The sequence below is a fragment of the Dipodomys spectabilis genome, unplaced genomic scaffold (assembly GCF_019054845.1).
Source record: "Dipodomys spectabilis isolate Male_0828 unplaced genomic scaffold, ASM1905484v1 ptg000187l, whole genome shotgun sequence".
Taxonomy (NCBI): Eukaryota; Metazoa; Chordata; class Mammalia; order Rodentia; family Heteromyidae; genus Dipodomys; species Dipodomys spectabilis.
Window position 1 is genome coordinate 14,012,059 of NW_024870864.1, and position 27,281 is coordinate 14,039,339.

Genomic DNA, 27,281 nt, shown 5'->3' on the forward strand with positions numbered 1-27,281 from the left:
TTTTATTAATGTACATATCTGTAACAATTAAGGGGATTCTGGGTTTCTCAGTATATGTGTATTATGTGCATTGATCATAGTCTTCCATCTTTCTTCTGTGTTCAACCTCCTGCGCTCTGATCCTGTGCCCTTATCAGCCCCATAGTATCACTATTGCATTTTACTTTTTTGAAGTCTGCTTGAGTGAGAAGCAGTATAGATGATGCTCTTTGTTTTTACTACTTTGTTTAACAAGGTGTTTTCTACTTCTATCCATCATGCTGCAGACTATAGGATTTCTTGATTCTTTATGCATATTGTGTATACATACATATATATGTGTGTGTGTGTATGTGTGTGTGTGTGTGTGTGTGTGTGTGTGTGTGTGTGTGTATTTCATGGGGCTTGAATTCTGGACACTGGATACTGGAAACTGTCCCTGAAATCTTCATGTCAAGGCTACCACTCACCACTTGAGCCACAGTGCCACTTCTGGTTTTCTGGTGGTTAATTGGAGATAAGACTCTCATGGACTTTTCTGCTTCAGCTGGCTTTGAACTGCGACCCTCAGATTTAAGCCTCCTGAGTAGCTAGGATTACAAGACTGAGTCACTGGTGCCCAGCTGTTTCATTTTTTTTTTTTTTTGGTCGGTCGTGGGGCTTGAACTGTGGGCTTGGGTGCTGTCCCTCAGCTCTTCAGCTCAAGGCGAGCGCTCTACCACTTGAGCTACAGCGCCACTTCCGGTTTTCTGGTGGTTTATTGGAGAGAACAGTCTCACGGTGTCTCCTGCCCGGGCTGGCTTTGAACCGCGATCCTCAGATCTCAGCCTCCTGAGTAGCTAGGATTACAGGCGTGAGCCACCAGCGCCCGGCTCAGCTGTTTCATTTTAAAAGGCAATGTTTTGTATTGATTTTTCCACTCAAGTGTCTTGTGTTTTAGATAATCCAGACACCCATGTAATTCAACAATATTGAGATTTTTTAGGGCACAAATTTAATTGTCTGGGAGCTCTGTTTTTGAAGTTAGGCTCCTTCAATTCTTCTGCTTGATTTAGCAATAGTTAGTCCTCATCTTGTACTGATCGTCAGCAGATCACTTCCACCCTTCATCTCACATTTCTCCACACAAATCACAAAACAACTCTTGTGTGGACTGTCTGTTCACATATTCAGAATCCATCCACCTTCCTAAAAGCAGCAGGGTTGGACCCCTGTGGATCTGGGGAATGGATAACCTGTCATGGAATGATGGTCAAGAGGATAGATCTGAGGAAGAGAGCCACAGAGCCTATAAAATTTAAGCTTTGAATTTTAGTTTAAAACTTTTGTGGTCATGAGGGTAATATAAATTGAAAAAGATGATTCCGTTTTAATTACATCTTTATTATCTTTAACTAGTAAGATAAGAAATTACCATTCAACAAGTCAGATTTGAGTAAAATAATATCATTCTCTCCTGTCCCTCCAAGGAAAGTTGATTCTTTTTTAAAATTCAATTTTATTGTCAAGATTAGGTACAATGAGGATACAGTTACATATGTAAGGTAGTGAGTACATTTCTTGTTGAATATTGTTACACTCTCCCCCAATTTCCTCCCACTTTCCCTCCCTCATCACACCCCCACCAAGTTGAAAGGTTCATTTCCAACATATTGTTTTGTGAGTATCACTGTTGCATTATTTCTTTTATTTATTAATTTTTATTGTGAGAATATTGTACAGAGGAGTTACAATTACATGGGCAAGATAACAAGTACATTTCTTATCAAGCATTGTTGCCTCCTCTTTGTTTCCCCTTCCCATCCCTTCCCATACTCCCTGCTCTCCCCCCCACCCGATTCTCACCCACCCCCCACCAAAGTTGTAAAGTTCGTTTTTCCACAAAACGACTTGTACATCTCATTTTTTTTTCTATTTTCACTTATGGTTTATCCCTTGTTGGCTCTATTTTATTTTGGTACCCTGTGTACTATATATACATTTATCTGAATTAAGGAAGGAAAAGGGAACAACAAAATGATGAGACAAAGGACAAAATTGATGCTTGAATTGTCCTTTCTGTCAGAATGTCTGAAGGAGAGCTATGCCAGAGATCTAATTTCTGGTTATCAAAGGAAGATATCAAAGTGGCAACGTATACTTACTGGGTTGTCAAAATGGGACTGTGTGCCATGAAGCTCTGATTATTGTTGTTACACTCTGAGGGCCTAATTGAAATAGAAGATGGGAACTTGAACCAAGACACTGCCCTTTACATAGGGTCCTTTTTGATCTATCAGTTCTCTGCTTTCTGGTGTTCTTAGATTCCTGGCAGCACTTTTCATCTCTGCCCTCACTCTCTTCCTCTCTGTGTCTCTGAACTCAGGATAATAACCCAGGTGATGTGATGCTGATTTTTGTCCTACATAGGGATGGTAAAGGGAAACAAAGGAGGAGGCAATAAGAAATATACTCATTACCTTGTTCATGTAATTGCAACCCCTCTATATTTTTACAATTGTATTTTTACAATTAAAAAAAGAAAAAAGAGAAGAAAAAACAGAGAGAACTGAAAACAGCACATGTCTTAGAGCTCATTTTGATAAGCATCATTTATATGGTCATATGCACATAGCTATTGAACCTTTGTGTTCTGTTCCTAAGAACATACTCCTTTGTTTTCATTGTGTGAATGTTTAGACTATTGTTAAATTATGTCTATATGTAATGATTTGTCTTTTAGTATCCATTGTGTTTACTTGTAGATTTATAGGCACATCCTATGTTACTAGGTGTCAGGCTTGCTTTAATTAGTACAACTTTTTCCAAGGCTATTGTTGCTAATTATAATTTTTACCCAATGTATCTTATCATTGGAGGCAAATAGGAACAATTTTCCGGGTCTTCAAATCTGAAGTGAAACAAGAATACGGGGGATACTAATACTTTCACCTGTGCAGTCAGATGGTACAAAGGAACAGACGGGAATTTTTCCTCAGCCAATCAGCATTTCTTTCTTTAGCCAAACTCATGCTTTCTCTCATTCACATTAATCAACATTCAGTGGAAAAGTAGCAAAGAAGTGGTCTCTCTCAGTTAGCTCTGTCCTCTATGCTTTCTTCACACTCCTGGATTCTGTGTTTATTCATCATTTGATGGGTTAACGATGGGGTGGTGTTACTGGGAGGTGGTAAAAGCACCTAGTTGGAGGAAATACATTTGTGGGACTGTCCTTGGGCCTAAATCTTGCCCTTACCTCTTCCTATATAATTTTGAATTCGTGTTTGCCATGAGTTGAGTAGCCTCTATTATATGGTCCAACATCATGATATTCTGCCTCTCCATAGGCCAAGGAAGCTAAGGATGGTGAACTGAAATCTCTGACACAATGAGCCCAAATGAATACTGTCTTTCTTCCCCTAGGTTGTTCCTGTCAGGTACTTGGGATCAGACATACAAATACTAGGAACTCACCTATATATTCTGACTAGCAATCTCTACTTTAATCAGGTAACAAGGATCCATACAAAGCTTCAGAAACTAGGCTTTAGCACATGCTTATTTTGGCTAAGAAGATCTTAACTTGGAAAAAATTATTTAGATATGCACAACTCCTTATCAATACCATGATCTCAGGCCTCAAAATAATAATAGTTTTAGAAACTTGAGTATATATCAAGATTAAACAATTATTAAGCATTTTGCATAAAAGTCACAGAAGGAAATAAGTAGATTGAAGTTGAAGCTAGACTGGCAAATCATTATCACAAAGCAATCTGAAAGGAATCTAGGCATTGTGCTATACCCCCTTATACTTATGGCTACAAGGGAGGTACAGATAGATAGAACGTGGTCTTACCTCTATCTAATAGACAAAACTAAAACAGAAAGCCTAGGTGTATGGCTCACGGAGTGTGGGAGGTTGGGGAAGGGAGGGATTGTGGGACAACAAGGGAATGGGTAACAATGATCGAAAAGTAATGTACTCATTGCCTTACTCATATAACTATAACCCCTCTATACAGCATCTTTAAAATAAAATGAAATAAAAATAAAATAAAACAATTGCTTAGCAAGCTCAAGGCTTTGGACTACAAGACCTTTTCAAATGTGTTTCTGTGTTGGGCATTTTGTGACCTGAATTTCTCTATGTACCTTGGTCTCTAGATGTTGCTTATGAACTTTAGAAGTAACTCTTTGGCCACTGAGGAAGATCAAACAAAATCCATGTCAGAGGCAAGCTGAGTGACCTGCAATACAAGAGCTCCAGTCTGAACAATGGTCATTAAGAGTGTGAATGCTCTTGAGCCGGTGGCTCATGCCTGTAAATCCTAGCTACTCAGAAGGCTGACGTCTGAGGATGTCAGCAGGAAAGTCCATGAGACTCTTACCTCCAATTATCACTGAAAAACCAGAAGTGGACATGTGGCTTAAAGTGGAGAGTGCTAGTCCTGAGTTAAAGCTCCATGAGTGACCAAAAAAAGTATGAATTGCTGATGAATATAAGTAATTGGGTTATATGCCAAAAATTTTTGGAGTGGTTCATTGCACACTATTTTCGTTAAAAACCAATTGCTACACTTTAGATATTTACAAAACAATCGGAAACAGTAGAAATACAAAAATCTACAAAATATATGAATGAATAGAATACATTTTAGTTCATTTATGGAAACATCCAAGGAATAGTTAGTACTATTACCAATATTACAGAATTATATAATGTAATATATAAATGTATGGTAATATATAAATGAGCGATAAAATGTGACTTTATATGTACAGTAAAGACTTTTCAAATATCATTAATTTTACAGTTAAAAAATGAGTGGCATATATCCCTATGGGCTATAGGTTTTAAAACATGCATATAGATTTATTTATTGCTGCATACATACATATATATGTGTGTATATTTATAAATATCAAGAGAAAGATGCATCATGTGCAGATACACACACACAAACACACATACACAAACACAGATTATGAGGCATCTGATGAAACATAGCTTAGTTTGTCCAGAGCCTGTCCTAAAGACAGAAATATAAGAATGTAGAGCATGGACACTTCTGAGGAAACATATATATTGCTAACCTATATATTGCTAAATAATCTTATTTCTACACTTACCATTTTCATGAAAGTTTCAAGAAAACATATACTTTGGAAGACCCTTTTAGTAGTTCTTCTGCATTGTCAAATGGGTAGGATTGCTTGCAGATTAAGAAAGTGTATTTCTGAAACTGTCTGTGAGAAACATTCTAGAGAGAATTGACTGTGAGAGGAAGATCCACCTCATAGTCCACAGCTCCTTTCAATAGGATGTGGTCTCTTGTGCAATAAAAGAGCAGGGGGAGGAAGGAGAACATTCACTCTGCTTCTTGGGTGACATGATGTGAGCTCCACTGTACTCTGCCCACATGGCAGAGTAAAATTTCTAATCTAAGATTGAAATAATGAATTCTTCCCTTCAGGTTGTTTTTATTAAGGACTTGTTACAGCAATTAAAAGTTAAGTACACATCTTTATAACATGTTTTAACTGACTTTGACCAATGATATAAGATGGATGCTGTACTGAGAGCATTTGGCATCACCATCTCTGGGTTGCGAGGGATAGCTATTATTTGTAGTGGAAACTTTGGCAATTTGTTAGATAACAAAATGGTGAGGTAGATTCCTTTAAAGAGGGTGTATAAGTGAGGGAAACTAAGTTTATACGCATGATGTGTAGAATAATATCCCAAACTCATCGATTTAGCCTCAGGAGGATGAAGTGTGGGTGTGAATAAGGCAGGAGAGCTGCAGGCCAGGAGGTGGGTTCAGAACACTGGTATCTGGTTGCCATATTCTTGGAGCAGGAAGAGAATGGCAGCTCTTCTCTGCAGGAGGCAAGTGAGTATAGAGAAAGGTTTCCCCCTACGGCTCTATGTACAACTTCACTCTTTTTTTTTTTTCATGTTTCAAATTAAGTGTTGTATTTTATTTCTAATAAGTTTTTTTTATTTTTTATGGTGAAAATACTGTACAGAGGGGTTACAATTACATGGGCAAGATAATGAGTACATCTGTTATCAAGCATTATTGCCTCCTCCTTTGTTTCCCCTTCCCATCCTCCTCCCTGCATCCCACCAAAGTTGTAAAGATCATTATTTGACATAACGACTTGCAAATCTCATTGTTGCAATGGGTCCACCTGTATCCCCGTTTAAACGATTTGCTTTTCCCCCCTCCCATCCACAAAATATACTGACATCAAACACAGTGAAAGAAGGGGTTATACTGTGGGGGAGGGACATACAAAGCAACAAAGAAACAATCTTATATATGTGTTAGAATCAATCACATGAAAGAAAAAAAAACATTTGAATACATATCTTAGGGTTCATTTCCCTAACATCACCTTATCTGACCTTTTCTGCTTGACTCAGACATATACTAGATATTACAAATAATGGAAACCATGGGACCTATGTTTCTTTGGGCTGGCTTACATCACTTAATATAAGCCCATGGAATGGGAGAAGATCTTCACTAGCCATACAATGGACAAGGGTCTCATATCTAAAATATACCTGGAACTCAAAAAATTAAATTCCCCAACAACAAATCCTCAAAGAAACAACTGCCCAATAAATAAGTGGGCTAAAGACTTAAAGAGAAACTTCTCTGAAGAAGAAAGAAGGATGGCCAATAGACACATGAAGAAATGCTCAACCTCCCTAGCCATAAAAGAAATGTAAATCAAAACGACATTAAGATACTACCTCACTCCAGTTAGAATGGCTAAAATCAAGAATTTTAAAAACAACAGATGTTGGAGGTGATGAGGACAGAATGGAACCTTACTTAATTGTTGGTGGGAGTGTAAACTTGTTCAACCACTTTGGAAAGTAGTATGGAGGTTCCTCAAAAGACTCCACATAGAGCTCCCCTATGACCCAGCAATCCCACTTTTGGGCATTTTCCCAAATGTTTACAAACAAGACCACACTAAAGCTACCAGCACAACTATGTTGATTGCAGCATTATTTACCATAGCTAAGATATTTTTATTTTATTTTATTTGAAAACATACTGTACAGAGGGGTTACAATTACATGGGCAGGAAAATGCATACATTTCTTACCAAGCATTGCAGCCTCCTCCTTTGTTTACCCTTCACCTCCCTTCCCAGCCTCCCCCCTCCCCCCCACCCAATCATACCCCCCCTCCCTCCCCCCCACCGACATTGTAAAGCTGGTTTTGACATGACATTTTATACTTCTCATTGTTGCAACAGGTCCACCTGAATCCTTAAACGACTTGTTTGTCCCCGTCTCCTCCACATGTTATACTGACATCAAATATAGTGAAAGCGGGGGTTACACTGTGGGGGAGGGACATACAAAGCAACAAAGAAATAATATTATAAATGCGTTAGAAACACATGCATGAAAGAAACAAAAACATTAAAATACATATTTGAGGGTTCGTTTTCTTAACATCACATTCTCTGACTTTTTCCGCTTGACTCATACCTATACTAGATATTGCAAATAAGGGAAACCATGGGACCTATGTTTCTTTGGGCCTGGCTTACTTCACTTAATATAATTTTTTCCAAGCCTTTCCATTTCCTAACAAATGGGGCAATGTCATTCTTTCTGATGGAGGCATAGAATTCCATTGTGTATATATACCACATCTTCTTGATCCATTCATCTACTGAGGGGCATCTGGGTTGGTTCCATGTCTTAGCTATGGTAAATAATGCTGCAATAAACATAGTTGTTACCATAGCTAAGATATTGAACCAACACAGATGTCCCTCAGTAGATGAATGGATCAAGAAAATGTGGTCTATATACACAATGGAATTCTATGCCTCCATCAAAAAGAATGACCTTGCTCCATTTGTTAGGATATGGAAGTCTTGGAAAAAATATATTAAGTGAAGTAAGCCAGGCCCAAAGAAACATAGGTCCCATGGGTTCCCTTATTTGAAATAACTAGTATATGTCTGAGACAAGCAGAAATGGTCAGATAAGTTGATGTTAGGCAAAATTGACCCCAAGATAAGGACTCAAATGTTTCATTTTTCTTTCTTGCTATTGTTACTAATATATTTATAAGATATTTCTTTGTTCCTTTGTATGTCCTTCCCTCATGTTATAACCCCTGTTTTCACTCTATTTGATGTTGATATAATTTGTGGAGGGGAAAGGAAAAAACAATTGTTTAAATAGGGATACAGGTGGACACATTGCAACAATGAGATGTACAACACCTTATGTTGAAAAATGAACTTCACGGGAGTTCCGGGAAGATGGCGGAGGAGAAGCTGGAATCTGAACAAGCTCTTGCATAGAAAACAGTTTCAGAGTTCCAGTGAACAGTCCCAAGCCAGAGAATCACACCAAGTGTGCCATCACAACACAGAGAGTTAGTCAAGAGAGGGGAAGCCAAGCAGACACATCTGAGCGCCTGCCAGCAGCTGCTGCAGCGGCAGCAGGGTCACGGCAGCGGACACCGCCGCGGGGGCACACCTGAGACACAGTCCGGGACGAAGGAGCCAGACGCAGCTGACGAGTGGATTCTACTCAACACCAGCAAGAACCGACAAGGAGCGGACAACTTCATCCTGCACTTTGCAGACCAGAGACGACCCAGGATCCAAGACTTGGCGTGAGTAGAAGCCCGAATTCCTCACTCCTTCTCTGGGAGCAGTGGAGGGAAGGCCACCCCTCCCCCCCCCAGCACCGGTGATCTCCATCTTGGATACCGACAAAGCTCGGAGGAGCGGCTAGCTCCAGCTCAGGCCTTGGAATAAAACTAGTCATTTAGTAGGTCACAAAAACTTAACGGCGAAGTGACCTCACAGACTCAGTTCCATCCAGGGAAAAGTCACCCAGCTCAGGCGCCAGCCATTGGAGTGGCTCTCCTCACCGGGTAACCAGAGCCAGAGGCTGCCCCTCCCTCTAGCAGCCACCACAATCAATTGAAAAACAGAAACCCTGAGAATGGCTCCAGGCTGGGTGCTGTGAGTTTTTTTCACAAAATAGCCCCAGGGAAATGCTACTGTTTGTTGAAAGGCCTCAACTCTACCCAGAACCTAGCCTCATCACTGCATCCCCCTCTTTTGTGATTCTCAAAGAAGATCACCCTCCCAGTAAACTAACCTGGGAGGAGGACATCAAAATCTTGGGTAAAGCAGAGCATTTTTCTGCCTGTTCCAACAAACTGACTTAAGAAACCAATCAAGCCACAGGACCTCAAGCTGACCAGAGACTCCAACCAGACTCTGGTTACAGACAAAAGGGAGATACAGGACTCTTCCCACCCCTCCCAAAAAAAAAAAAAAAAAAATCAAAGAACTTTTTTTTTTCTTCTTCTTTTCTTTTTTTCTTTTTTTTGTTTTGTTTTTTTTTCGTTTTTTGTTACCTTATATATATATAAAAATTTTTTTTGCTTTTCTAAAACTTTTATTAATCTTTAATTTTTGCCTCTTCTGAAAAAATAATTGTTTTCCATTAACTTTTTTTTTTCTCCTCTTATAATTTTTATTTTAGGAATACGTGAATGTTTGTTTTCCTTTCTTTTCTTGTCTTCTTTCTCTTTTTCTTTCATTCTTAATTATCTTTTTGTTTTTTGTCTAGCTCTACTGAACTTCTGATCTTTTCTTCTCACTTCCCTATCCTTTCCATCATTTCCTCTTTGTCCTTCTTTATGTGACTTAACTCTTGTCCTGCACATCCTCAGATAAACCCGTAGTTAACCAGTAGACCCTATCCCCCATTGTGTACACACTTAATCCACAAACTTATTACTCAATTCAAAACCTCTGAGACTTAAATTCATTAATAGCAGTACTACCTCTTTATACCTATATAATATTTTAAGCATTTTTTTAAAGTTTTTCACATCTCCTCTATGTCCCTCCCTTTCTCTCAACATATTCATATTCCTCTATAAATAGATGGTCTTTTAATCTCTAAAATAACATTAATTTTTACGTTTCTATTTTTTTTTCTGGTCTGTTTTCATTCCCCTTTCCCTTTCTTCTTTTTCTCTCTCTCTCTACTTGCATCCTACCCAACCTATTTCCTGCATTGTGATTAGGACATTGTTAACTCTCCCTGTGCCTCCCCACACCAATCTATTCCTATTTTTTACCCACATCTCTCCCAAACCCTAATAATTTCTGGTTATCCAAATTCTTCTCTGCATTTCGAAGCCCTTTAACTTATAATTGTTTGATGTCGAATAGATGTATCTGTTGAACTAGATTGTATCTGTAGACTATTGACTGTACAAATGCAAACTTTGGTTGATGGTTGCCTTAAGATAGTGTTCTAGCACAAAACTGGTGCTATCTTCATCTCAAATGGGCAGAGTAAGCCGGAAAAACACAAGAAAAATGGCAAATTCGGGTATCTCAATTCCCAATCCTGATAATCAGGGGTTAGAACAGATAATGAATAATCCAGAGGAGAGTTTCCAAACAGCTCTACAAACACTGCTGGCAAACATGATAAATGAAAAGTTTGACAACATACAAAGGACTCTGTATGAGCGTGATAGGGAGAGAGAGGAGGCATTCCAGAAGTTTATACAGGAATATCATAAGCGCGAGGAAGCTACTCAAAAACTGATACAGGATTTGCGTGAACAACTTGAGAATACTCAAAGAGAAAGGGAGGAATGGCGTGAGCAGGCTGAGAACACTCAAAGAGATCTGCAGGAATCCCAAGAACGGGAGGAAGCTAATCAAAGAGTAATACAGGAATTGAGAGACCAGGTAGAGAACACACAAAGATCACTAAAGGCATTCATGGAATCCATTAACAAAGAGCTGAAGGAAGTCAGGGAGACCACAAAGGGAATGCTGAATGGAACCCAACAGAAGGAATGGGAGCCCAAAGAAACCATAACCAATCAACTAAGTGATTTGAGGACAAACACTGAACACCAAATTAAGGAAGTAAAGAAATTCATACAAGACCTAAAACAGAGCTTCAACAAAGAACTTGAAGCCATCAAAGCTGACCAACTAGAAGGAAAAGAGATAAAAAACAATGTAGAGAGTCTTGACAGCAGGTTAGACCATGCAGAAAATCGAATCTCAGGGATTGAAGACAGCCTAGATATTATAGAGAAAGAACATACAACCAACCAAGACAAGTCCAAGAAATATGATAGATCTATCCAACACCTGGAAGACACCATCAGAAGGCCTAATCTAAGGATAATGGGTGTAGAGGAGCACCTAGAAACAGAAGTTAATGGTCTAGGAAATTTGTTTAACAGGATCCTAGCAGAGAACTTCCCAAACATGCAAAAAGATAGGCCTGTCCAGATACAAGAAGCCTTTAGAACCCCAAATAGACCAGACCAGAATAGGACATCCCACCGCCACATTATAATCCACACAGGATCAACTCAGAACAAGGAAAAGATCCTTAAGCTGTCAAGGAGAAAAGGGTAATCACTTATAAAGGGAAACCAATTAGAATCACCTCAGATTTCTCAGCAGAGACAATCAAAGCAAGAAGAGCCTGGAATGATGTATGCCATGCCCTAAAAACAAACAACTATCAACCAAGAATACTGCACCCAGCTAAACTCTCCTTCATAACTAAAGGCCAAATAAAAACCTTCCATAGCAAAGAAAAATTGAAACAATACATCTCCACCAATCCATCCCTACAAAAGATTCTTAAAGATGTCCTACACATAGAAAACCAACAAGACCGCAATAAAGGCCAAGAAACTGCACCCAAACTGAGAATCCAAGAACCATAGGAAGAACCCAGTTTTCGCAGCCCCCAAGAAGGTAGATAACATGGCAGGAACTCCCAAATACCTCTCAGTCCTATCTCTTAATGTTAACAGACTGAACTCTCCAATTAAGCGACATAGACTGTCTAGTTGGATTAAAAAACAAGACCCTTCTATCTGCTGCCTGCAGGAGTCTCATCTTGCCCGTAAAAACAAACACATTTTCAATGTTAAATGCTGGAACAAAATCTACCAAGCAAACGGACTGCATAAACAGGCGGGAGTTGCAATCCTAATATCAGATAAAATAGACTTCAAATTAAAATTCGTGAAAAGAGATAAAGAAGGTCGCTACATACTAATTAAAGGATCTCTCCTTCTGGAGGATTTTACAATTCTAAATATCTATTCGCCAAACAATGGAGCACCCAAATTTATCAAAGAAACACTACTTTCCCTCAAATCCCATATAGATCCAAAGACATTAATTGTTGGGGGTTTTAACACACCACTCTCCCCACTAGATAGAACAACTCGGCAAAAACTCAACAGAGAAACCGCAGATCTAAACAGCTGCATAGATCAACTAGACTTAACAGACATTTACCGAACATTTCACCCAGCAGCATCGGAATACACGTTTTTCTCAGCACCACATGGAACGTTTTCTAAAATAGACCACATTTTAGGCCACAAAGCAAACTTGTCTAAATTCAGAAACATTGAAGTTATACCTTGCATTCTCTCTGACCGCAAGGGAATAAAATTAGAACTCAACATCAAAAGCCACCAAAGAAAGTCCGGTATCACATGGAGGCTGAGCAACACACTGCTGAATCATGAGTGGGTCATGGAAGAGATTAGAAAGGAAATTCAAATGTTCATGCTATTCAACAAAAATGAACACACAAAATACCAGCTCTTCTGGGACACAGCAAAGGCAGTACTCAGAGGCAAGTTTATAGCTCTGAGCTCCTACATCAACAAATTGGAGAGATCTGAAACTAACAATTTAATGACACATCTAAACATCCTTGAAAAAGAGCAGCAAGATAAACCCCAATCCAGTAGATGGAAAGAAATAATCAAAATTAAATCAGAATTAAATGAATTAGAATCCAAAAAAACTATAGAAAGAATCAACAAAATGAAGAGTTGGTTCTTCGAAAAACTTAACAAAATTGACAGGTCCTTAGCAATTCTTATCAGAAAAAGAAGAGAACACACCCAAATTAATAAACTCAGAGATGAGAATGGAAACATCACCACGGAAACAAGCAAGATTCAGAACATTAAAAGGGAATACTTCTCAAAAGTTTATGCTAATAAGTTTGAGAACTTGACAGAAATGGACCTCTTCCTAGCAAATATTGACATGCCAAAACTAAACCAAGATGAGTTAAACCATCTTAACAGGCCCATATCAAGCATTGAAATAGAAACAGCAATAAGAGACATCCCAGCTAAGAAAAGTCCAGGACCAGATGGTTTTACAGCGGAATTTTACAAGGCCTTCAAAGCAGAGCTCACACCAATTCTCTTCCAACTCTTCAATGAAATTGAAAGAGAAAGCTCACTACCGAACACATTCTATGAAGCCATCATAACCCTCATCCCAAAACCAAGGCAGGGACTCATCAAAGAAAGAGAACTATAGACCCATTTCTTTGATGAACATTGATGCAAAATTTCTCAACAAAATTTTGGCCAACCGACTTCAACAATTCATCCAAAAAATCATACACCACGATCAAACAGGATTCATTTCAGGGATGCAAAGCTGGTTCAATATACGCAAATCAATTAATATTATTCATCACATCAACAGGAGCAAGAATAAGAACCACATGGTTATCTCAATAGATGCAGAAAAAGCATTCGACAAGATCCAACACCCCTTTATGATGAAGGTTTTGGAAAAATTAGGAATCCATGGAACATTCCTCAATACAATAAAGGCTGTATATGACAAACCTACAGCCAGCATTCTACTCAATGGTGAAAAACTAAAGCCATTTCCTCTTAACTCAGGAACAAGACAAGGATGCCCACTCTCTCCACTTCTCTTCAATCTAGTATAAGAATGCCTAGCTACAGCAATAAGACAAGATGCAGACATAAAGGGGATCCAAATAGGGAAAGAAGAAATAAAACTCTCCCTCTTTGCAGATGACATGATCTTGTATTTAAAGAATCCAATAGACCCCACTCCCAAATTACTCAAGCTGATTCAAAACTTTGGCAAAGTAGCAGGTTATAAAATTAACCCCCCAAAATCAATGGCTTTTCTGTATGCCAACAATGAGAAAAGTGGGGCTGAAATTAGGAAAGCAACTACATTTGTAATAGCCCCACAAAAAATAAAATACCTAGGAATTAACTTAACTAAAGAAGTGAAGGACCTCTATGAGGAAAACTTTAAAATCTTGAAAAAGGAAATCAACACAGAACTTAAAAAATGGCAAAATCTCCCATGCTCCTGGATTGGAAAGATTAACATCGTGAAAATGGCAATACTTCCCAAGGCTATCTACAAATTCAACGCAATACCTATCAAAATTCCACCCTCATTCTTCAAGGAAATAGAAGAGGCAATCCAAAAATTCATATGGAACAATAAAAGACCCCGAATAGCAAAAACGCTCCTCAACGGAAAGAACACTGCTGGAGGAATATCAATACCAAATTTCAAACTCTACTATAAAGCCATAGTAATCAAAACAGCTTGGTATTGGCATAAGAACAGACCTCAGGACCAATGGAATAGAATTGAAAATCCAGAAATGAACCTACAGACCTATAGCCATCTAATCTTTGATAAGGGAGCTAAAACAATAGAATGGAAGACAGACAGCCTCTTCAGTAAATGGTGCTGGCAAAACTGGCTAACTACATGTAGAAAACTAAAGCTAGATCCTTATATATCACCCTGCACCAGAATCAACTCCAAATGGATCAAAGACCTCAAAGCAGACACTCTGAAAACATTACAGGATGGAATAGGAGAAACCCTGGGTCTCCTTGGCTCAGGCCGAAATTTTCTGAATAGAGACCAGGAAACAAAACAAATCAAAGAAAGGTTGGACAAATGGGATTGTAGAAGGTTGCAGAGCTTCTGCAGGGCAAATGACATAGCTAGCAAGATCAATAGAAAGCCCACGGATTGGGAGAAGATCTTTACTAGCCATACAACGGACAAGGGTCTCATATTTAAAATATACTTGGAACTCAAAAAATTAAAGCACCCAACAACAAATCCTCAAAGAAACAACTGCCCAATAAGTAAGTGGGCGAAAGACTTAAAGAGAAGCTTCTCTGAAGAAGAAAGAAGGATGGCCAATAGACACATGAAGAAATGTTCAGCATCCCTAGCCATAAAAGAAATGCAAATCAAAACAACATTGAGATATCACCTCACTCCAGTTAGAACAGCAAAAATCAAGAACTCTAACAACAACAGATGCTGGAGGGGATGTGGACAGAAAGGAACCTTACTTCATTGTTGGTGGGAATGTAAACTTGTTCAACCACTTTGGAAAGCAGTATGGAGGTTCCTCAAAAGACTCCACATAGAGCTCCCCAATGACCCAGCAATCCCACTTTTGGGCATTTACCCAAATGATCACAAACAAGGCCACACTAAAGCTACCAGCACAACTATGTTTATTGCAGCATTATTTACCATAGCTAAGATATGGAACCAACCCAGATGCCCCTCAGTAGATGAATGGATCAAGAAGATGTGGTATGTATACACAATGGAATTCTATGCCTCCATCAGAAAGAATGACATTTCCCCATTTGTTAGGAAATGGAAAGGCTTGGAAAAAATTATATTAAGTAAAGTAAGCCAGGCCCAAAGAAACATAGGTCCCATGGTTTCCCTTATTTGCAATATCTAGTATAGGTATGAGTCAAGCGGAAAAAGTCAGAGAATGTGATGTTAGGAAAACGAACCTCAAATATGTATTTTAATGTTTTTGTTTCTTTCATGCATGTGTTTCTAACGCATTTATAAGATTATTTCTTTGTTGCTTTGTATGTCCCTCCCCCACAGTGTAACCCCCGCTTTCACTATATTTGATGTCAGTATAACATGTGGAGGAGACGGGGACTAACAAGTCGTTTAAGGATTCAGGTGGACCTGTTGCAACAATGAGAAGTACAAAATGTCATGTCAAAACCAGATTTACAATGTCGGTGGGGGGGGAAGTGGGGGTATGATTGGGTGGGGGGGAGGGGGGAGGCTGGGAAGGGAGGTGAAGGGTAAACAAAGGAGGAGGCTGCAATGCTTGGTAAGAAATGTATGCATTATCCTGCCCATGTAATTGTAACCCCTCTGTACAGTATGTTCTCAAATAAAATAAAAGAAAATTAAAAAAAAAAAAAAGAAAAATGAACTTCACAACTTTGGCACAGGGCGAGGAGCGGGGAGGATTGGGATGGTAGGGGAGATGGGAAGGGATGGTAGGGTAAGCAAAGCAGGAGGTAACAATGCTTGATAAGAAATGTACTCATTATCTTGCCCATGTAATTGTAAACCCTCTCTTTGATTTTTTCACAATTTAAAAAAACAAAACAACTAGCTCAGCATGAACCACTGGTTCTCCCCATTTGTTCCATGTCATGCCTGAATAGTTACAGATTTTCCTTTACCACTTAAGCCCTCCACATGCCCTGGCACCTATGTTTATTTGAGGCTGGATTACTTCACTTAAATATAATTTTTTCCAAGACTTTCCATTTCCTAACAAGTGGGGCAATGACATTCTTTCTGATGGAGGCATAGAATTTCATTGTATATATGTATCACATTTTCTTTTTTGGGGGGGTATGGTCATGGGGCCTGAACTCTGGGCCTGGGTGCTGTCCCTCAGCACTTCAGATCAAGGCTAGCTCTCTAGCACTTGAGCCACAGCACCACTTCTGGCTTTTTTCTTTTCAGAACAGTGAAGGAGGTTGGCATATCTTTTAGGGAAGCTTATAAATCATCATCAAAATTGGTTAAAAAAAGAGCATTGTAGAAGAATTATGTGAGCATGTGGTGCAGAGAACATTAATATTTTAAAAGATGAAGGTCATCAAATCAAGACTCAGATGAAGTTCTGGTAGGAAATGGTACTGAAGAATACACTGATTGGGTAATGAGTTACTCCTGGTCCGTTGGTTTTGAAAGAGCAGTGTTATCTTTACACATCATCTTCTCGGACTGCCAGTGTTAAATACCATGTGATCACCCTGTTCCTATAACTCTGGTATGATTGTGTAGATTGTAGATTGTCAAATCTACACAATGGGATGAAGTATGTCCACATGCTAATCTCTATGTGGAGACCTTCTTCATTTCACTTTTGCATCACTGTTTGTGAATCCCCAGGTTGAAGATGTTCTTTGCTAACTGAGTGGCTCCAGTTTCTCAACTCTACCCTTGACCTCATTGCAATTTACCATTTCTGTAACTATATGAATCACATCTCCCAAATACAACTTGTGAAAATTGCTTTATTTGTGGTCATGCATATAATACTAGCTACAGAGGAGGCTGAGATCTGACGATTAGAGTTGGAGGTCACCTTGGACATAAAGACAATGAGTCTCTGTCACCAGTTAAACACCAAAAGGTTGGATGTGAAGCTGTGACTCATTTGGCACACTATCACACTAGAGCACAAAAGCTCAGGGACTAAGTCAAGCCCCAGGCCTAGTACACAAAAAACTGCTTCACTTAAGATCTAAAAGACATGCAACTTGAAGGACTATGCAGCTTAAGAAGCATAATGAAGTTAAAGTAGAGTTGAGTCCTCGGGCTAGAGAACAACTCAGCTTCTGAGAAGGAATAGTGTCCATTAATAGATGAAACAAATGTCCTCTGAAAGTGCACATACATGCATAATAACCACAAAGCTAGATATGATTCCAGGTATTTTCCTAAAACTAAAGAAGAAATACCTGAGGTGAACTGTTCTAGAGGGAGGCGATAGGGAAGAACATTCAGAAGGGAAGCAATCCAGTCATTTATATGAGTTCACAGGACACCAATGAATGCACCAATGGATTGTCCATATACCTCTGATCATGACACTTTATTGCACATATTTCAGTGCTACCTTCCATTAAAAACTTTGAAAACTGTTCATTTCTCTCTTTCTATCAATACATCTATCTGTCTTTCTACCTACGTATGTATTATCACTTTTATAACATATGTCTGTGTACTAATGTTTATTATTAAACCATATAACAAGGTTCAGGCAAACAACCTGAATACTCTTAAGAATTCTGTGTCACAAACTCCACTGATACCAGAGTTAGGAACATTTTAAAATTAATTTCCTTTGGAAATGTTTGTCTTTGAGTGACTGATTTAAGTGAAGAAAATCATACCAAGTCATGTATAAGTTGAAAATGTTAAAAATTCTATTTGGGGTTGGGAATTGAGCTCAGTGGAAGAGTGCTTACCTGCAAAGTTCAGTTCAGTCCTCAGCTCTGGGGAAAAAAATCTATTCTTATCACAGGCCAACAGAATCATAATGTTTTCTTGTCTCTCGAAACACATTTTCCACAAGCACATTGGACATCTGGGTTCTTCAGGTCTGTGTTTTCTCATTGAGATCTGCCAGCTGAAGCTCTGACTCGCACTGCCCAAACCATGTTGATTTGCATGTACCCAGAGCACAGCCCACTACACTGGGAACTTCTTCATAGGCTGCTCACACTCTATGCAAGAGAAGTTCCAGTCAGCACACAGCATGGACATGAGGGCCCTTGCTCAGCTCCTGGGGCCTCTGCTGCTCTGGGTTGCAGGTAAGGAAAGATGATACTGGGGATTATTCACCCAGTGTTCAGCTGAGCCACTTGGCTGTTCATGGAATAGTTGGACAGCAGAATTAATTAAACTGCTAATGGCTTTTATGTTTCCAATGTCAGGTGCCAGATGTGACATCCAGTTGACCCAGCCACCTTCCCTGTCATCACCTCTGGGAGACAGAGTCACCATCACTTGCCGAGCCAGTGAGGGCATTAGCAATAGTTTACATTGGTACCAGCAGAGAGCAGGGAAAGCTCCAAAGCTTCTGATCAGTTATGCAACTACTTTGCAATCTGGGTTCCCACCAAGGTTCAGTGGCAGTGGATCTGGGACAGAGTTCACTCTCGCCATCAGCAGCCTGCAGCCTGAAGATGAGGCAATATATTACTGTCAACAGGGTTATAGTTTAGCACCCACAGTAACACAAGTCATAACAAAAACCTCCCAGAGAAACAGAAGTGAGAGCCTGGGCTGCCCCAGCTTCTCTTCTACCTGCACAACTGCCTCTACTCTACACAACTTCTCAGACAGACGCAAACTTTAAAGTTACTGGAAAGTATTGGTAGAGAGGTCATGGAGGCATTTGCACACCCTAACTCTCTGTCCTCCTGTGCATCCTAAGCAGCACACAGCTAAGAATGCCTCTTCTGACTTACAATTTGCAGCCACAAAAAGAAAGAGACATTTTAGGAATATCAAACCAGGTTTTAAAAGCAAGGTAATAGAGCTTTAGAAAAGATTTTGTTTTTAGATTATAAAAAAATCATCATTAATTATTGAAACATAAAGCAGATTTCTTGATTAAAATGGAAAATTTCTAGTTCATTGAGTGACACATACATTAGTTATCATATCTATATCTGTATCTATATATACAGATATATATGTGCTATGTGTATATATATATATATATATATATATATATATATATATATATATATATATATAAAACACCCAGTAGCAATACATAAAATAGCAAGTTTATGCAATCCCTGTAACAGCCATGGTCTGATTTGTAACATATTTTATTCAGCTGCTAAGGGCTCTCAGAATACAGAGCAGAGCATAACTTCTGAGACCCCACTCACCTGAGCCTACAGCCCACAAAGCTCTGCCCTTGCAGGCTTTTGTTGGTTGCTCTACTCAAGAAGCAGTTCTTTTTTGTTTTGTTTTGTTTTTGGTTGGTCCTGGGGCTTGAACTCTGGTCCTGGGTGCTGTCCCTCAGCTCTTCAGCTCAAGGCGAGCACTCTACCACTTGAGCAATAATGCCACTTCCAGTTTTTAACTCAGTTTTAGATATAGAAAATTCTAGATGAAATAGTCTCATCTGCTTCTACTCAGGTGAGGCCTTTTCTGTATGTCAACCAATATGCTGTATTAATGTGAAGAGAACAAGTAGTAGCTGGGCGCTGGTGGCTCACGCCTGTAATCCTAGCTACTGAGGAAGCTGAGATCTGAGGATCGAGATTCCAAGCCAGCCCGGGCAGGCAAGACCTTCAGAGTCTTACCTCCAATAAACCACATGAAAACCGGAAGTGACACTGTAGTTCAAGTGGTAGAGCATTCTCCCTGAGCTGAAGAGATAAGGGACAGTGCCCAGGCCCAAAGTTCAAGCCCCACGACCAAACAAAAAATTAAATAAATAAAAATAAAAACAAGCTGCAGTTAGAAGAGCCCAAATATATGATTTATAACAAGCAACTTCTGTGAAAACTGACACATTCCATGAGAGGAGATATAGCCCTTCTGAGAACAGGACCTCCAATGATCTAATCACTTCCTACAAGGAGGCCCTTCAGATGACCATGTGGGGTCTTCTGGAGCATCAGCACCAACTTCCTTCTCCACTTGTTCCTCCTTACCATGTGATATTCTGCCGCATGACAGAGCAGAATCCTTGGACACAAGAAGTAGGGACTGAACTCTCTGTGACAAATAAGCAGAGACAGGTAAATTCAGATTGGAAATGGAGACATTAAAAGATTTCATGTTAATTTAAGATAACCAGAATTATATACCTACATTTGTCTTTACATAGTTTCAAAAAGGGTTAAAAAACATAACGGTATAGGAGTGGAATATATCTTGATCACTTTCTCCCTTTACTCTCTAGAGGGAAGATTTAAGAAATTCTGTGAGCAATTTGTTGTGCAAATACAGTGTAGAAGATTAACAGGATAGATAATGGATTTTAAAACTCATTACATTGAATATATAGTGACACTTTGAAGTAAAACTTTATAACATTTTTCTTTTATCCTTTTTAATTTTATTCTGTTGTAAAGGTACTGCACAGAAGGGTTACAGTTACATAAGTAGGGTAATGAGAACATTTCTTGTCAAAAATATTGTTACCCATTCCTTCATCTCCTACCGTCCCTCTACCCAACCCACCCACCCTGAAGTTATAAAGTTCATTTCCAACACAGTGTCCTGTGATTATCACTGTTGCATTGGTCACCCTTTGTCCTTATTTCACCATTTTGTTATTCTCCTTCTCTTCTCAAGTCACAGAAACGTGTATAAAAGATGCATGGTACCAGAATATAAACGGTGACTACAGGGGATAAGCCAAAGGGAAATTTAAAAAATATATAATAAAAAGAAGGAACTTGATACAATATATAAACCACAACAAAGTCAACAAAAAAGACATCTTGTTTCTATATCTTGGAGTTCATTTGGATTAGCATCATTTTATATGGTGATATATACATAGCTATTGATCTATTGTGATAGTCTGCAAGGACTATACTAGACATATATTAATTATTACAAATAAAGGAAACTATGGAGCCTATGTTTCTTTGGGTCTGCTTTTTTCATTTAATATGGTTTATTCTAAGTCTTTACATTTTCTTGCAAAGTAATTTCTAGGGCTCCTTTATCCACGTGAAAACTTTCTGAATAAAGATCCAGAAACACAACGAATCAAAGAATGGATGGATAAATGGTATCATATTAAGCTGCAGAGCTTCTGCACAGCAAACGCCATAGCCAGCAAGATAAATAGAAATCTCGCAGATTGGGAGAAGATATTCACTAGCTGTACAACAGACAAGGCGTCATATAAAAAATATAACTAAAGCTCAATAAACACCCCTCCAAAAAAATCCTCAAAGAAAAACCAGCCCATTAATCATTGGGCTAAAGAATTAAGAGTCTATTCTGGAGAGCAAATAAGAATGGCCAATAGACACCTGAAGAAATGTTCACCATCTTTGGTCATAAGAGAGATGCAATTCACAACCACATTGAGATTCCACCTCACCACAGTTACAAGGGCCATTATTAAGAAAACAAATAATAATAGATGTTGGCAGGGATGAGGCCAGATACTACTCTGATGCTGGGAACATAACGTGATTCAACCACTATAGAACACACTGTGGAGGTTCCTCAAAAGATTAAACATAGAACTCCCTACAATCCAGCAATCCCACTTCTGGGAATTTACTCAAGTGACCACAAACATGGCCACATTAATGTTACCAGCACAACTGTATTCTTAGCAGCACTATTCACCATAGCTAAGATATGGAACCAACACTGATGCCCCTCAATAGATGAATGGATCAAGAAAATGTGATATATATATATATATATATATATATATATATATATGTACATCTATATATGCATCTGTATACATCTATATCTTTCTATCTATCTATCTATCTATTTATCTATCTATCTATCTATCTATACTGGAATTCTATGCTTCTGTCAGAAAGAGAGCATTGCCCTTTAATCTTATAAATAAATGCATTTAGATCACTACTAGTAGCAGAAAATTATGTTCTTCCTGTCAATTCTTTATGTTAAATTTCCTTTGGAAACAGAAGTTCTAACACTTATAGCTGAGATTCCTGAACATATAAGTTAGTAACTATGGGCATAAGATGCCACTTTATAAAGCTAAACTGTTCAACTCCCTTGAGGATCCTTGCTGCTGCTGGTGAGTGCAGTGTTTCTCTCTAGACCTTCTGCATGAGTTTAAGGCGAGCTGGGAATTGTGCTCATTCCCTTCCTACAGACTGTCTTTGACATGAACCTGCTTATCTTTGGTCTCTGATGATGTTTTAGGGTGTCAGAGCCGTGTGCATCCTATCTTCTTTCACAGTGGGGTCTTCTTTCCCAGTGCTGCAGGAATCAAGGATTTTATTGGTTGTCCCCAAACACAGAGCATATTTGGTATCACTTTTCTTAGAAGAGCAGGCCTTACCTTCCCCTTGGCTCTTCCCACACTGTTGCACCCACCTGGAGATTTGCATATTACTCCCTAAGGAGGACCTTCCTTTCTAAGATCTGAACTTGCCTTGACCTGTCAGCACTCCTCATGTAACTCTTAAAAATGAAGTCCTTATCTCAACTACTGGGGCTGTTAATGCTCTGGATCCCTGATAAGGGCAAAGGGAGATGGGGAACTAGAGTGGCAACATATATCAAAATACAAATAATATCAACGTGTCTATGTTTGTGAATAACCTTGCCCTTCTATCTTATTCTAATTTCAGGATCCAGTGGAGATGTTATGATGACCCAGACTCCAGTCTCCTTGCCTGTCACGCTGGAAGATCCGGCTTCCATCTCTTGCAGGTCTAGTCAGAGCCTCCTGCATAGCAATGGAAATACCTATCTGAACTGGTACCTGCAGAAGCCAGGCTGGTCTCCACAACTACTGATATACACAGTTTCCAACTGATTTTCTGTGGTTCCAGACAGATTCACTGGCAGTGGGTCAAGCATAGATTTCACACTGAAATCAGCAAGGTAGAGCCTGAGGATGTTGGAGTTATCACTGCTTCAAGATACACATAAGCCTCCCACAGTGATATATCCCTGAACTAAAATTTCCTTTTAGGCTGTGTGAGCTACCCTTAAGGGTTACTGGTCTTGGGAACTGCAGAGCAGATCATCTGAGTCTGTCTAGGAGGAAGATACTTTGATCAAAGTAACTATGAGTAACTATGAGTACAGATGAGGTTTGAGTGACAATATGACTCCATTCAATCTACAATCATGGAACAGGAGAACAATCATAGTAGCACAGAGACGAGGAGACTTCAGATAAACCATGAAGCATTTATTGAAAAAAATTCTTTGTGTCTTAATTAATATTATAGTTAACAGGAAATATAAGAATGAAATGTCTTTTGTGATTTTATTCCATTTATAATGAAACTTGAAATACTTCCATCAAGCACATGATCCTGGCTCACAACTATAGCAAATGCTGTGCTTTCTGTTCACCAGCTGGAGGTCCAGTTGTGCATTTCTTGCCTCTGCTCTATATGTTCCCCAAATGCTGCTTTACCTTCAAGCCCTTAGCAGAGTTTGGTCACTGTCCTTTGGTTAGATTAACCTTTCCGCAGTTACAGTACTACACCCTGTACACTAGTCTCTCACCTTCTGTGCCCCAGGCCCTTGGTCTATTTAAGACTATCGAGTGTGATCAAGCCCTGTAATGGTATCCATAGGTCCCAAAAGTGGAAGACTAAGCCTTGTTAATACACACAGCATTCATAGCTCTATCTGGCCAGGCTTAGTGAGTTGATTTGAAAAATCATGGCATGAGGGCATCGTTAATAACTTAATTTTATTTTACATCCATCTCTATAATCCTAAATTTTAAACAACGACAATGTACTCCCTAGCATTTGGGTGATATTTTGTCTTATGCCAGCATCTAGTGTGCTTCTGTATTAAATAGTGTATACTGTTTCACCATGATTTTCTCAAATCCATCTGGGAAACTAACAGTTGGAGTTTGAGATGCTCTGAGCTCCAGATTTTATCATTCATTGGCAAAATATATGACTAGAATGTATATTAACAAAAGGGATACCCTTGATTCACTTATGAACATTTATTGTAAAGATTATCCTCATTTGTAGCATTCTGTAGAATGCTAGTCAGAACTACCTTAGAGTGTATTCTCAGTTCTCACCTCTGTCCTGGCAAGCATCTTACCCACATACAGAGAGGCACGCTTCTGATTTCTAATTCTCACTGAGTCTCCTCACTGTGTAAGTTTGTTTTACACACGATCATTGTTGAAACACTGACTGATTTCATGTCAAATATGTACACAGAGAGATGAATTTTTATCAAAACTGACTACATAACTAAACTATTTACAAAAATTATAAAGAATACAGGGACAATATGAACATGTGAATCAATGAAGTAGAGCGAGATCTTCCAAGGAACCTTCTATCACGAGCAGTTAATTTGCAAGAGATTCACCAACATCAATATCAGAGGACTTAAAAAAGGACTTAGAATATGTGAAAGTACTGATGATAAGAAGTTTACTACAGTGTACACACTAACAGCATATTGTATGTTTGTTCATAGAAACTTGTATAAAGAGCTCAGTTGCCTGCAGCACTCAACTCTGTCCTATGCTCTCTCAGAGAAGGATAGGACCCCGTCATTCTACAGCATTGAATCCTAAATAAGGCCCTCATTCACCATATGGATAGGGATCTAGAGAGGGAAGGGGTTCTGGAAAATTCACTTGATGCAGAGACTGTGTAATGAAGTTCAGAGCTGACTACCCAGTGTGGTCCTATGGCCCAACTCTCAGGATTTGATCAGGAGAGCATTGCCCAAGAACATTTCCGTATTGCATCTAAGTGTCATCAGAAGGTTGCAATAAAAGCAACAAAGTTTCATAAAGTCACACATCAATGGAAATAAAGTTTTTATATTATATATATGAGTCTCTTTACAAACTAAATTCTTGCTTAACACAATAAAAGCAAAATTCAACTAAATATGGAAATAATATTTTCTTTCATATTCAGTTTTCCAGAATTCAACAATATCATCAACTACACTGAAACATGTTGCAAATACAAAATTAGAAACCACTTGAGATCAACTGAATGTGAATCTGCATTTCAGCATTTTGGCAGGTCACTTTTATTGGGTTTAAGAAGCCATGTTTAACCCAGGAGCTGATGGCTCACAGCTGCCATTTTAGCTTCTCAGGAGTCTGAGGTCTGAGGATTGTGGTTCAAAACCAGACAAGGTAGGAAAGATATTAAGATACTTATCTCCTCTTAACCACCAAAAATCTGGAAGAAGAGCTGTGATTGAAGGTTGGCAAGGCACTAGCACTGAGCAAACAGAGATTAAGGACACTGAACACACATCTGCTGTGACATCTTGAACATTATGACATCACAGTGCCAGATATCATGACCATTGTGTTACATTATGAAAATACAAACCAGTTAGGACTTGAGAACATTTGAGACAACACATGCCTTTGGAGACACCATGGTACCTTTGTGAACACATATACTCATTGTGAATTAAAGAAAATTGAGACCCATCATGCCATTGTGACAGCACCAACCCTTTGTGACATTACAAACCTATTATGACCAGTATGGCCTCACCAATTAATTGTGACATCAAATCATTATTATGATATGATATTTTGACATCACACTGCCATTGTGATATCACTGTTCAATTGTGTTTTTACATAGTTTGACCTCATAATATATATACAATGGAATTCTATACCTCCATCAGAAAGATTGACTCGGCCCAATTTGTTATGAAATGGAAAGATTTGATTAAGAGAAGTAAGACAGACCCAAATAAACAGAGACCCCATGGTTTCCCTTATTTGCAATTACTAGTATTTGTCTAGAACAAGCAGGAAAGGTAAAAAAAACTATGTACATATGAACATATAAGATGAAACTAGCGAAGTGAACCCCAAGATAAGGACACAAGTGGTTTTATCTTCCTTGCTGTTGTTTTTAATGTATTTATAATGTGCTGTTTGTTTCTTATGAGTATTTTACCACATGGAATCTGCTGTTTTCAATGTTTTTGGTGCCCTGCATCTTGTATATACATTTTTCTAATTTGGGGAGGGAAAGGGAAATAACAAAATGCTTAAATAAGGATACAAGTTGACCCATTGTAACAATGATTGTACAAGACACTATGTAGAAAAGGAACTTTCAAAACCAGACAAGGTAGGAAAGATATTAAGACTCTTATCTCCACTTAACCACCAAAAATCTGGAAGAAGAGCTGTGATTGAAGGTTGGCAAGGCACTAGCACTGAGCAAACAGAGATTAAGGACACTGCACACACCCTGAGTTCAAGCCTAAAGACTGGCACAAACAAGCAAACGGACAGAAACAAAAGAAAACCATCTGTGTTTAGAGGATGAATATCAAGGTTGAGAGATTCTCTTTACTTCACTATTAGTTCCTATTAAGAACATATCTAGTTAATCCACATGTTAAATACACACATGTGCATATACACATATGACTGTGCACATATATACATGTACATGCAAGTGCATATACTCACATACACAGTCCATTTCCAGTTGCTATAACAAAGTAAGTCACTTTCAATAGTTTGAAGCATAAACTTATTCATTCAGAGAATGGTAATCAGTTTTTTCTTAGTTGGCCTAAGTGAAAAAAATGCCACAAACCTTACAAACTACACTAAAAAGAATAATATCTTTATGAAAAAATATTTACTCCAAATTGACACCTTCATCATCATTTGTTGTACATTACAGAGATCATTGCACTGAATTCAATGTTCAAAGCCAATGTAATTTTTACTCTTATCTCTTGTAATGTCATTAAAGCATCATATATAGCTAAATTTTCCAGAAGACATTTCAAATTTAGCTTTCTTACAGAACCAAATCTAGAAATTGATTGGTTTTATGGATGTTTTAATAAATAAAGTACTG

At 38.6% G+C, this 27,281-nt stretch overlaps 1 gene segment (V, D, J or C); it reads left to right on the top strand.

Annotated features, from left to right (window-relative positions):
* LOC122121246 overlaps positions 1–27,281 on the top strand; it is a 236,354-nt gene that overhangs the window by 83,745 nt on the left and 125,328 nt on the right. The window contains 1 exon segment of the V gene segment in view: positions 18,648–18,667. Coding sequence covers positions 18,648–18,667 — 20 coding nt within the window.